This window comes from Vidua chalybeata, chromosome 1, assembly GCF_026979565.1.
Source record: "Vidua chalybeata isolate OUT-0048 chromosome 1, bVidCha1 merged haplotype, whole genome shotgun sequence".
Classification (NCBI taxonomy): Eukaryota; Metazoa; Chordata; class Aves; order Passeriformes; family Viduidae; genus Vidua; species Vidua chalybeata.
The window spans coordinates 9,688,713-9,701,641 of record NC_071530.1 but is presented as its reverse complement, the minus strand read 5'-3'; the positions used below and the strand labels follow the sequence as shown (position 1 = coordinate 9,701,641).

Sequence of the window (12,929 nt, the reverse complement as noted above, 5' to 3'; positions counted from 1 at the left end):
GAAAGCTGTGAAAATTAACTGAAGAAAAAATCGAGATATTGTTTCAAAAGATTCTGAAAGTTGCTCAGAATAGTACAAGCATAATGGTAAAGAAATATTAGTCATTTAAATTACTGCAGGCTCTGGCATGGAAAAGTCGGTGTGGATTAAAACAGGCCATGAATTTAAAGTCTTAGGTTCTACCTCTGTGAAGACATTGTAGGAGCCTGAATATGCAAATACATTTGGGATAAATTCCAGTTAATTAAAGGCAGGAATTTGAACTGTGGGTACTAAGTTCAGAATTAAAAGTGAGCTTAATGGAATTCAGTGTAATGCACTTAAAAAGTTTATGGAAATTAACTTTCTGGAATGGCTGTGGTAGACAAGGTCTAGGTTATTGCACAAAACCACATTTGAATTAATTTTCACATGCAATGTTAGTGCAGAAGAGCTATTTCACACTGAAATCACATATTATCTTGTTATTTGTTAATTCTTAAATATAGACAAGCTCAGAGTTAAAGGATTTTCTACAACTTTATAGGATACAATTAAGAATTACGATCTTTTCACCTTTAAACTGTTTGCATTATCCATAATAAATAGAGAAAAAACACACGACCCTAATTAAAGAATGTATCTATGTGCTTTATTTGCTTTTGTAGTATTCAATTTAAAATTCCTAGTCATTTTGTTGACTTGAAGAATTTGGAATGTTATGGTCCTAGTCCACCATATCAAGATTGGTCAAGAAACCCAAAACAGATTGTAAATGAAGTAATTGTTGCTCATTTCTTTTGTGTTTTTCTGGTGTTATTTGTCATTAGTTTATTTAAGTCTAAATATTGCATGGTTATTGCCATGTTTCTTTTCCCTGCCTTTGATCTCAATGTGCTTTATGACAAAGGAAGAAGAAAATTAAATGATTAGCATAGTCAAGAATTTCCCTGAACTGTTCTTTCTTGCTGCTAAAATTAGGCCTACTTTGTTTGTTATATTGAGAGACTTTATTTTTTTTTATTGGACCCAAAATCTGGACCAAATTCTTCCTTCCAAGTCTTCTTTCCAAGAGAAGTCAGTAGAGGCTCTTAACTCTCACTGCATTTCTATCTTTGATAAATAAAATTAGGTGGTTAGATTTCAGCTTTCTCCTTGAAATGCCTTGAATTTCTTCATGGTTTCATTGCCTGCTTTCTTTTTCTGTACTTTTAAGAGTCCATAGGATCAGTTATCTTTCACTGAACAAGTGTCTAAATATGCACCTTTTTCTTTTTCCTTTTCTGCATTTGTGGCTCTACAACCGGTAAAATATATGGTGGAGTACACTGAAAATTGTTAAATATGGTAAAATGTTGTGAGGCTTCCCATAGATTTTTGATGAGCTGCCTGGAGCTCAGAACATGGTCCTAATACTTATGTGCAGAGATGCAGAACTGAATATGATTGTGCTGGATAAGTTACGCTCCAAGCTTTCTGGTACTTAGTTACTAAATACTATTTTCTTGAAGAAATAGGCTTGAGCTTTTCAATTAAATCACCTGTCTCTTGACAAGGAAGTTAATTAATCCAGTCTGATTGAATTCAAGAGTCTTCTGTCCTGAAGAGGAGCTTTAAGGCCACCAAGAGAAATCCCAACTGCTTTTAATTTATTCAGCATTACAGAAAGCAGAAGGGCTCTGACTGTGATTCCTCAGGGTCATTGAAGCTGATGTGCTTTGAAAGCTGATTGTAACAGTAACTCAGGTTTTACTGAATGGGCAGAAAGTAAGAGAAAGCATTAAAACTCATGTGTGACTTTAAGTTCTTTCATCTGTTTATAAATTCATCTTTTCCATCTACTTAATTAAAAACACTTGTTAAAATGTTTGGAAAGCAATATTTGGCAGGATACACCTTTGGATATTAACAGTTGGTTCTTATGGGAAAAATATCTTTCCTCCATTTTAACAGGCCAGAAACTCAGAAGTTCGAGCAAATGCAGCATTTTTGTTTGTTGATGCTTTTCCTGTTCGCGATCCCAGTTTTACTGCTGAAGAGATGGACAGTGAAATTCAGAAACAGTTTGAAGAACTTTTTGTAAGTTTTAATGAAAGTAAAATGTTAAAAATGAAACTTTTGTCAGAACTAACTCGAAAAAAAAACTGTTGATGCAATTAAAATTTATGGAATTTCTGGATAATTGTAGGGAAATAGAGGTCTGTGGCACAGAAAATATAAAAATAAACTAATATTTTAAATTTCTATAATATGATTTTTTTAGATGCTATACAGCACATTAAACTCTAAAAAGAAACTATTTTGGTTTGTTATTCATTAATTTATGAATGAGAGATGCCTTTGAAAGATTAAATGCATGAATAATGATCTTGATCCTTAACCTAGGATTGTGGGGGAGAGCTTCGCAGTTACTACGGAAGCACTCAATGAAAGTTCAGTACTGTATTACTAAATACTTCTGAAATTAAGTATAATGGAGAGAACCTAAAAATCTCCTTACCAGTCCAGATGGGTGAGAATGGGCATAGTATTTTCATTAAGAAAATGTTGGGGGATTCCTGAGTAGACATCAGATAATTGGGTGAATTTCAAAGCTGTTATGTTGTTCCATAGGAACAGTGGTCAGTGTAGACTCATATAAATAGAAGTCCAAATATTCTTAATTAAGTCACAAATGCAGGACTTTATTTTATTAAAAAAAAAAATTCAAAAGTCCAATGAAAAAAGTTGGCCAATAGTTATCTTAATTCTGCTTCTGATTTAAATTTCCTTGTTTTCTTCATAGTAAAATGCCTTGAGGGACTATTAATATTACAGTTCTTTTATTGTATAACAGTTTTCATAATGATTAAAAGCTAATGGAATGCATTTTGTTTATGACAGGCTCAGGTCAAACAGCACTAGAGTCATAATAATCTGTATGCTCACAGTATTATTTTTCTGTTTGCTTCAGAGTCTCTTAGAAGATCCTCATCCAGTTGTCCGCTCTACAGGGATACTTGGAGTTACTCAGATCATATCCAAATACTGGGAGATGATTCCTCCAACAATTCTTACTGATCTTTTAAAAAAGATAACTGGAGATCTGGCATGTGATATAACATCTGCTGATGTTCGATGCTCTGTTTTTAAAGTAAATATTTTTTATCATTTTTATTATCATTCTATTTTACTTGATGTACAGGTTTCTAGTATAGGCCACTTTAAATCAAGGAAATGACTTGTTCTTCAAAATGTCCTATGCAATGGAATTCCTAATAAATGGAGATTTTGCACATTTCATAAAAGCCACATGTTTGGAAAACACAAATGTCTTAAAATAGTAACTGATTGGCTTTCTGACTCTAAGGTTTTTCAATTCTACTTGTACACACACTGTTTTGACCCAATAATTAATTTTTTTTAGCTATTAGAAATGATGCTTAGACTTGAAACTATATGTAGTTCCAGGATTTCTTACATCACTGGCCTGAAGGCATCCCAAGACATGCATAATAAGGATTTTGTATCCTACTTTGTGTGTCTGAGGTTTGGATGGATATAATTCCACAGTCTGTCTGGTGATGCCTCCTCCCATGCATTGCTCACTATGTTAGAAATAGTTCATCTACATTTTTCTGGCATGTGAGAAGTAACTGATAGCTTGGACAGAAAAATGAACTCCCTAAGCAGCATTTTCACTTGAAAATTTTATGTCTGTGTCAGTTCAGCCTTAAATTGAAGCTGTCATCCTGTTAATCCTCACTTGCTGCACTACTGCTTCTTGGTGGAGCAATCCTGGATAAGCAGAAAGTACTGATTTAAAAATGAATTGGGAAGAAACATGTATTTTTAATTTGAAATCAGCATATTTTAGAGAGCTGGTATGTCCTCAGGCAGAGGGCAAGACCATGGTCTTAGTGTAGCTCTGAAGCTGATTCAGCTGAAGTGAGTTCACTGAACGCTGCTCACTATAAATGTGAAGTAATCAAAGCAGGTTTTACCAAAGAATATTACAAGAAAATACGCATGCACAGTGTCTGCCCATGCTTTATTTAACATGAGAAGTGTCATGGTCCTTCTCAACAATTTTTAGCTACAGATTTTTCATCTCTACTCTTTCTGGATTTGTTTTTTTATTTTAGTGCCTACCAATAATTTTGGAAAACAAACTAAGTCACCCACTCCTGGAACAGCTCCTGCCTGCAACCAAACAGAGTCTTCATGACAGTTCTGAGAAGGTGCGAGTGGCTTTTGTGGAAATGCTGCTCAAAGTGAAGGCTACCAAGGCTGCTAAGGTAGGATAATGACATTTGATTAAGTAGTAAGGAGACAAAAATCAAGGCATTTATTTTAAAAAAGTACAGTACATTTTGAGACTGCTGCAGTGTTCCTAAAAAAGAAGTAACCTGCTTTGCTCTGGTAATACCCTTAATATCTGTGGTGTCCTGAGTGCTCTATGGGCCCTTATTCTCTCTGGATGGGCAGGGGAAAGCAGTGGGTTACAGCCACACTTCCCTCAGCTGCCCAACTCTTCTATATACCTAACACCTTAACCCAGTAGCTTTTTTTGCTTTGATTCTTCTATTTTTATAATTTCTATTTTGTGGGCACATCCTTTGGATTTTGGTGTCTTTTTATAGTGATTTTTAATGTATTTTGTGTTCTGCTCTTTGTGGACTCTTATTTCGGGCAATACTGTCTAGCCACAGGCATTATAGCATCTTTGAGCTCTTATTTCACTCTCTAATGTTAATAGTTTCTTACTCTCAATTTTATATTTTAATTTAGCAATGTTTTTGTCTCTTGCTAAGCCTAATAAAGACATAAAACTATAAGAAAGCATCCAGAGGGCTCTGAAGGTGGTGAAGGGTGTAGAGGGAAAGCCATACAAGGAGTGGCTGAGGTCACTTTGTGAATTATTCTGAGTTTGCTGCCATTAAAGACAGAGAAAAAAACATAATTCTCAATGTCAGGGATTTTTTAGGGGAAGGAAAGATCAGATTAATATAAAGAAAAAAAATCCTAGTAAGTGTTAGATGTTTTTCAGTAACTCCCTATTGATTTAAAAACTGTAATGTGTATCTCTGGTAAGTTCTGGGATCACTTTAAACTTATTTTTTATTACAGTTTTAATAGGGACATCCATAGCTTGAATTCACAGGGTAATTATCTGATGCAAATATTTCTACTCAAGAGTAAAATAGGTTCTTTGGCATTGAAAAATACTTTTTTTTGTTTTAATTTGAAATTGTCCAGCATAATTAATTCAGAATCTTCTTACAAAAACTACAAATGTAGTGTTACAGCTGGAAAACAGCTGTGTAGTCTTTCTGAATTTCATAGCATTTGATTTCTGTGTTACAAGTAAACTAGAGCTCTGCTAAGAATAGGATGCATTCAATATTTAGTAATGCAAGGTTTGGGATGGTTTTGTAAAGGGTGTTGATCCATACAGGTTTTTAAGGTGTACACAATTCCTGTAGGTAGTTTGGTCCTACTTTGTCTTGTGAGGCGAATATGAAACATGACACATAATTACAAAAATTGTATTTTATGATGATATCCTTGTAGAGTAAACAGTTCTTCCCTGTATCTATGGAATTGCATTGGTATTGCAGGTGTATTGAACTGGACTTGCTTGAACCACAGTTTTAGCAGTGAGTCAGAGATACTAGGAGATTTAAAACATCAGCACAGCAAAATGACATTATTGCAGCAGAATTTGACCTCCAGTACACGTTAGTGTAAAAATAAAAAATGCTCACGTTTTCCAGGTTGATGTTCTTTATATTTGATTAGACTATTGACATGGAAATCAGTTAATGAAGGTGATGGGTTTTTTCTCTATTTTTGTTTAATTCCTTTGAATATCTTTCTCACTTCATAAAGTTCTGGAATATCTCTCCCATGGAGCATCTCCTGTCTCGCCTTGAAGCTGACTCCCGGCCGGTGTCGCGGCGCATCGTGAATCTCCTGCTGAACTCCTTCTTCCCCAGTGCCCAGCCCGAGGACGTGTGGTGTGAGCGCTGTGTCACTCTGATCCAGATGAATCCAGCAGCAGCCAGGAAGTTCTATCAATATGCCTATGAATTCACTGCCCCCACCAATATAGGTAAAGCACAAAACCTTCTGAGCTTTTGGAATTGCTGATGTCATGCTATGTAAATGCTTTTTTCTTCTTATTTCTGTAACGGTGGCACATTGTTGGTAGTTTTTTTGGGGGGTTTAGTATAATACTAGTTCGTAGTTTTGGAAATTCTTGATACCAGCAATAAGCACAGCAGGCAGAGTCATCAGCTTTTTCAACAATCAGGAGATCAAAGCTTTTAATCTCTGTTCTTAGATGCTGTACTGTACATTCCAGCTCATGGTGGTACCTGGTCCTTCTCTTCCCCTTTCTCCCTACACGTACCTTAAAATGATCTCAGTTGATACCTATTTCTCACGTAGAAATAGGGTGGCAAATACCCTGATGCCTTAAGTGATTTGATATTTTCATGTGAAAGATTATACAGAAACTGAAAAAAATGTTTACATCTGATAATCTAGGTATCTGGGATTTGTGGATCAGTATTTTCAAGTTGCTCAGAGAAAATCTAAAAAGTACTCCTTCCGAAAGCTTCTGAAAGTTTCAGTGAAGAGGGCATCTACTGCCCAGAATATTACAGCTTTTTAGAAAAGTCCTATTGAAACAAGTAAAATCCGGAAAATTTTGTTTCAGGGGAGTTCTGTTAAAACTCAAGTAATCAGCTTGGAGTGACATGGGTAAAATGCCCAAACCATTGCCTCTCACTGATCATCTTGATAAGGTTATGAAATCACAATTACAAAATCAGCTTGTACTTCCATCAGAGTGGCATAACCCTTTCACTTTTTCTAGAGCTAAGCTCCTCATTCAGGAGTGCAGTGGTGGGGCTATGACATCTTTGCCATAGAATGGGAATTGACATTGGAATGAACATTGACATTGGAGGGTGCGTGTTCTTGAATGTGAGTCATTAACAGCTATGCCAGATTAGATGTAGGAGTTGTGGGAGCTTCCTCTGATTCTGATTTGATAAGGTGGTGGTTATTTGGAGTTTTTTTAGTATACTCTTTTAACAATAAAATTACAGAGCCTGATGATAATGTTGTAATTTCTTCTTCATACTTGAAGATATACAACATATTCACGTTTTTTCCATTTCCTTTACAAGGAATTCTTCTCCATCTTTTTCTAGCTGTTTCTTGTTCTCTTGCCTACTTTTTAATACTGGCTTTCTAGCATTGTAATTAGAAGCACTTATTACCAACATTCTTAGCAAACAGTAAATGTCTCATTTATTCTTACTCTATTTAAATTTAGCTAAATTGATGCTCACTATTCGACGCTGCTTGAATGCCTGCATCCAGAAAGCAATGAAAGAGAGTCTTCATGATAGTGGGGATGATGATGAAGATGGAAGTGAAAAGGAGAACAGCAGTGTAAGAAAGTCCACTCTATTCTAAATTCTAGTAACTTATTTTCAGTGGTGCTTAATGTGAGACAGAATATAACAGAAAGTCTAAAGGAATGCCCTTGGGCATCTCTGGAATTGGAAGGGGAGAATTGGCCGTATTGGATTTTCATGTCCTGCAGTAGCAGAAATCTGGTCAAGTAGCTAGAATAAGATAGAAGCATATTTTAAATTAATAGTTGCCTAATTCCAGTGCTGATTATAAATTGGTTGGTTTGGTTTTGCAGTTAAATTATTTTAAAAATTACCATTGCAAGATATGTAAAGTTAAGAGAGATTAAGACTGAATTGTGGAATTCCTGTTCTACAGCAACCACAATGCCTTTGTAAAGAGTCTAGAAGGACTTTTTCTAGTGTCTTTAAAGCCTTATTTTAATTTAAATTTCTATTTGAAAATATAATGGGTAATATCCTCTAAATGTTTGTATTTCAGGTGTTGGATAATGTGTTGTCAGTAAATGATGTGGCCAGCATGGCAAGTTTGTTGGAGATCACTGTAATACTCTGGAGAAGCATCCGCAAAGCACTAGATCACAATGAAGATGCCAAAGATTATGCTATCAGGAAGTTTGCTTCTGTACTTCCTGAATATTTTAAAGTATTTCAGGTAAGGAAAGCCTAGATGTTCCTGTATTTTCCTGTATGTTCTCAGTATTTTCTTCAGATGCTTTCATATTTTATGTCTTTTATCTATTTTTATGGCATTAAGTATTCTTTTTCATTGTTGCTATAAGCTATAGACAGCAGCAATTTTCTTGGAATCTCACAAATGGGCAGAAACTGTTTTCCAACTGCAGTGTCTGACTGATGAACTATTATCTAAATAGTCAGCTCAAAAATACTTATGCAATAAATTGCTCTCCTTGTAAGGTTTTCCTAGGGTTTTATTATTTTGAACGTTTTAGAGGTTTTGGAAAACAGTAAATACAAATGTGCCATTGCAGAGCAAATACTCAGTGTACATTAGAGTCCACATGCCTTTCTTACCCACTGTCCCCCAGACTCTTCCACCAGAACCACTTATGATTCAGCTGCAACTGAAGCAGCTGAGGCTCTTTTTTCACTGAATATGAGCTGGCAGAGTGCACTCACAGCCCAGAAGGCCAAACATGTCCTGCTGACCTGCTGGAGTGAGTCCAAAGGATGGGCCACCAAGATGATGAGCGGGATGGAGCACCTCTCCTAAATGGAAAGGCTAAAAGAATTGGGATTAAGCCTGGAAAAGAGAAGGCTTTAGGGTGACCTAATTGCAGCCTTCCAGTGCTTGAGAGCCTGCAAGAAAGACAGAGAGGGACTTTTTACAAGGGAGTGCAATGACAGGACAAGGGGGAATGGATTCAAACTAAAAGAAAGTAGTTTAGATTAAATATAAGAAGAAATTATTTTTTGTGAGGGTGGTGAGGCACTGGCACAAGTTGTCTGGAGAAGCTCTGGATGCCCCATCCTTGGCAGTGTTCAAGGCCAGGTTGGATAGAGTTTGGAACAACGTGGCTAAATGGAAGGTGTCCCTGCCCATGGCAGGGTGGTTGGAGCAAGGTGATAATGATATCTAAGGTCCCTTCGAACCCAAACCATTTTGTGATTCTGAGGTTTCTGCTAATTTGAATCTATGCTCTAATGATCTGATGCATTTATTTATTGCTTTTGTTCGATATAGGCAGTTAATTAAAATCAGTCATTTTCAAATTGTCAATCTCCTTGCTCTAATTCTTTTAGTGTTACTCTTGAGGATGATGCCATCCTGAGAGTGGCCAATAGTGGCTGCTGCACCCGCAGTGAATTTGGAAGGATTACGTACTGGATATCTTTTTCTTAGTTGATTGCTTTTATGCTGAAGTATCCTGAAATGTAGTGGCTGTTCCTGCAACTGCAGCGTTGTTTTAGGTAATCAGGGAGTGAAAAGCAGCTCATTGCTACATATTATTCTGCAGCACAGATACACAAGTGCTCTGTACCCTGAAAGCATTTAGAAGTTGTCAAAGACATTTCAAATCTTTTTTGGTAGAGGATGTAGTATCCTTTCTGAAAGGGTCTGGTGAATAGACAAGATATCCAGGTTTAGCAAGCAGCCTCTTTGACTTTGATATTCTTATATAGTGAATGCAGCTTGGATCTAAAAGGACCTCTCCTCAGAGGCTTAGTTCCTAAAAGCAGCAAAGCAGCCTGCCTCTTTCCTGAAAAAGCTACAAATATATTTCAGAAGTTCTTTTAAAAATATGAGCTTTAAAAAACTGTTTTAGATCTTGGAATGGCTAAGTAGATGATAATTTCATTTGGCTGTTTCCATGAAGCTTGGACATAGAGATAAACCATTTTTAAAGAGTTCTTAACATAGTATTGGTTTCTGTATAACCTGAGTGAGATTATGTTGTGGCCTAGACCATGTATTGTGTCATGTTGAACATTACCATCCTTATATAAGAACCCTTTTCTTTAGAGTCCTTTTAATAAGTTTGTCTTGTGAATGAATTTAAGGCACTGATTGAGAGGAGTTAGATGGTGTCATGGTTGTGCAATTAAACCTTAGTCTCTAGTGGAAAAAAAAGTGATGTGGAGCTGCTATTTCTTTTGCAATGAGTATTAACCTAATGGAGCCATGACTATTCATGGTAGTTATTCTGGCAGTTTGTCAGAAAGTGAAGGATATGGTAATTGGCAATTGACCTTCAAAAACAGGAATCAGATATTTCAGATTGCAAGCCACGTATTGTTTTGAGCTTCTTTCAGCTCCATTTGTAGTGGAAAAAGGAAATCCTTAATTTGAGGAAATGTAATCACAGTTTTTCAGTACTGTCTTTAGTTTTGCTTGCATGTGTGTACCTTTACTTCATACAGTGCAATTCTTTTATCCTAGGATGAGCGGTGCATGGCTCCACTGATTATTCTGGCATCCTTTATGCCCCCTGCTGCTATTCCTACATTCAGGTATTGTTTGGAAATCCAAAATGCAAATGACAAGAAGTTTCTTGTTGGCTGTATTTGTTCATTTTTCACAATCTGATATATTAAATGCCCATTTGGGTAAATTAAGACACTAAAACTGTGATAAGTCAGTAAAATTTGTGATGTTCAAGTCTAAGTCATTGGTGAATCCTTTTTTTGTATTATACTAAATGTTTTCTGCACTTATGGGTGTGAAGGTAATGTATCTCTTTGTCTGTCTGTTTTCTTTTAAGCTGTGGTGTGGTTTCCAGACTCAGAAATATTGACAGTGGAGCTGACCAAAGCAAATATTCTATGCTGATCGACTGCCTGTGCCACTGGGGTCAAGCGGGGCACGTTATGGAATTAGCCTGCGACTGGCTGTCTGACTCACTCACCCCAACAAAGGTGTGCATATGCATATGACAGGGAATATAGGAATTGCCAGAGTGCTTTAAGGCATCATGCTTTTTTAAAAATAGAATAAGACTTTTTAATGCTTTATTATTCTGCTTTGAAATCAGTTCTAAAGTCAGATACTAACAGAGTTGTACTGGTTTTGTGCTTTCTTCTGATTCAGAATACTAAAACATCTGGGCGTCGAGTACGTATCCATGTAACACATGAATCAAAGCCAGACTTAGCAATTGATTACATTGAGTATTTATTGACTCATCCTGTCAATTGTGGTTGCCTCCTTTCTCTTCCTAAAAATAAACTGAAGAAGCTTTTGAAAATCCTCGGTGCTGCAAAGGTAGTTTTCTTCTTATCATAAAGAGCGCTTATAAAATCAGTGCTTAACATCATATATTGCCTGAGTCAAACTAAAATGCCTGCAAGAACAAATAAATGAGATTTTTGATCCCCTCTCCCTTTGTAAAAAGTTTTTTTTTGTAAAAAGCTTTTCCTTTTGATTTGTATTTCCAATACTCTAAACTTGAAGTAAAGTAGTTCAGAATTGTTTATAGATGGTAGATTTTAACCAGCTTCTCAGTTTTAGGTATCTCAAAATTTTTGTGATCTAATTTTGAGTGTTTTTAAGGGACCTGACTTTGTGAGTAAGGAATAGTCTGAAAATCAGTTACGGCACTATAAAACAGAAGTAATTAAAGTATGCTTATCGTTTATTTGGGGTTGGTGCTTTGCTGTTTTTATGGGTTTGAGGTTTTTTTTTTTAACCTTTTGTTTAAAGCTGTTGAATAAAGAAATATTTGACAGGTTTTTCTGAAAAATATAAATGTAAACCTTGATATTTCAGAGGGTTCTTGGCTCAATTCTGAAGGGAGCAGATTCTGGTGGCTGGAATCAAGCAACCAGCCTAAGAGCCTTCAGCCTCTTTTGCAGATTGACTATTCATCTTCAGCACAAGGTATTATTATAGCTTTCCAAAATAAGCTGGAGTTACAGTTGACAGTACAAGGAAGTTCCAAAACAACTGGAGAGACAATTGGTAAATTTCCCTTTGGGTTTTTTTTTTTTTTTCCAGTTTTCTGAAGAAGGAGAAGATCACCTTTCACTTCTGAAGGAGACAGGTGCTTGGATAGAAAGTCAAGTTGTACCTTTTATACTAGCAAGTGGTCAAGAGGATGGTATTTCAAAACACAGCGATGTTTCTGAATTAATTATCCAGGTTAGAGGATTCTTATAATCAAGGTGCTTTCAATTTGAAAAGCTGTAGGTGTAGCAATTTGCAGACAAACTGCACTGGCATTTGTGTCATCACTTGCAGTGTCCCTTACCCCTGATCTTGATTTGTCCTTCAAAGAAAGCATTTGATGATATAATGTGGGAGAGGTTTTAGCTAGTTCAGAATTGTTTTCTGTTGCATTCCTCTGATATTTCATTTAACCCAAGGTGGATTTTAGCACTGAACTTTTACCAGATTCTGATGAAAGGAAAGATTTGGCGATAGGAAAGATTTGGCTAACTTTGCTCCTAGTCAGTGTCTTTGAACAACCCAGCACAGACTGATTAAAAGTTCTCACTCTGTCTATACTTCCATCTCATAATCTATTTAGTATGTAACAACCAGTGTATCTGTAAGGAAAAGCTCTTTTTGTCTGCTGGTTTTAATTTTGCTATTAAAGGCAGGTAGAGATGTCATATTTTGCCTCAGTAAATGATAATTATCAATGCCTTTGATCTGAGCCTGAGTAAAAAAGAGAGGATTTACTGCCTTTTGAGAAACTGTTTACTGTTGGGAAAGGGCAATTGAAGCATTTGAAGGACTGATTGGAATTCGTGCTTTTCAACAGGTGTGAACTGAGTAACTCCAGTTAGGTACACCAGTTCTCAGTTCACACCTTGGCCTAGAGTTCGTGGTTTTATTATTTTGAGTTTTACTGAGTGGTGTACTTTACATAAAGTTTGAGTTTCATATAATTTTGCACCTCTCTTCTAGGCCTACCTGACAGTGTGTAAAGATGTCATAATGGTGGGCCTGGGAAATGTCACGTTTCAAGCACACCTTTTAGAAATGGCTCTTCAGATTATGCAAACAGGTACCCTGTTTTTACTAATTAGCAACATCTGCATTTATACTTTGCTGAC

General features: G+C 36.2%; 1 protein-coding gene across 6 annotated transcripts in view; it reads left to right on the top strand.

Annotated features, from left to right (window-relative positions):
• The window catches only part of NCAPG2 (non-SMC condensin II complex subunit G2), a 219,928-nt gene that overhangs the window by 18,301 nt on the left and 188,698 nt on the right, over positions 1 to 12,929 (top strand). For 5 of the 6 annotated variants that reach the window (XR_008429247.1, XM_053934859.1, XM_053934867.1 and 2 more), the window contains exons 11-22: positions 1,933 to 2,058; positions 2,933 to 3,112; positions 4,104 to 4,256; positions 5,851 to 6,073; positions 7,307 to 7,425; positions 7,891 to 8,064; positions 10,312 to 10,382; positions 10,634 to 10,787; positions 10,960 to 11,133; positions 11,638 to 11,748; positions 11,866 to 12,009; positions 12,781 to 12,880. Coding sequence is in view for 5 of the 6 variants with exons in the window: in XM_053934859.1 (XP_053790834.1) it covers positions 1,933 to 2,058; positions 2,933 to 3,112; positions 4,104 to 4,256; positions 5,851 to 6,073; positions 7,307 to 7,425; positions 7,891 to 8,064; positions 10,312 to 10,382; positions 10,634 to 10,787; positions 10,960 to 11,133; positions 11,638 to 11,748; positions 11,866 to 12,009; positions 12,781 to 12,880 (1,729 nt within the window). In the remaining variant the exon portion in view is untranslated. The remainder of the gene's footprint in view (positions 1 to 1,932; positions 2,059 to 2,932; positions 3,113 to 4,103; positions 4,257 to 5,850; positions 6,074 to 7,306; positions 7,426 to 7,890; positions 8,065 to 10,311; positions 10,383 to 10,633; positions 10,788 to 10,959; positions 11,134 to 11,637; positions 11,749 to 11,865; positions 12,010 to 12,780; positions 12,881 to 12,929) is intronic. The other variant, XM_053934874.1, reaches the window with a different exon arrangement.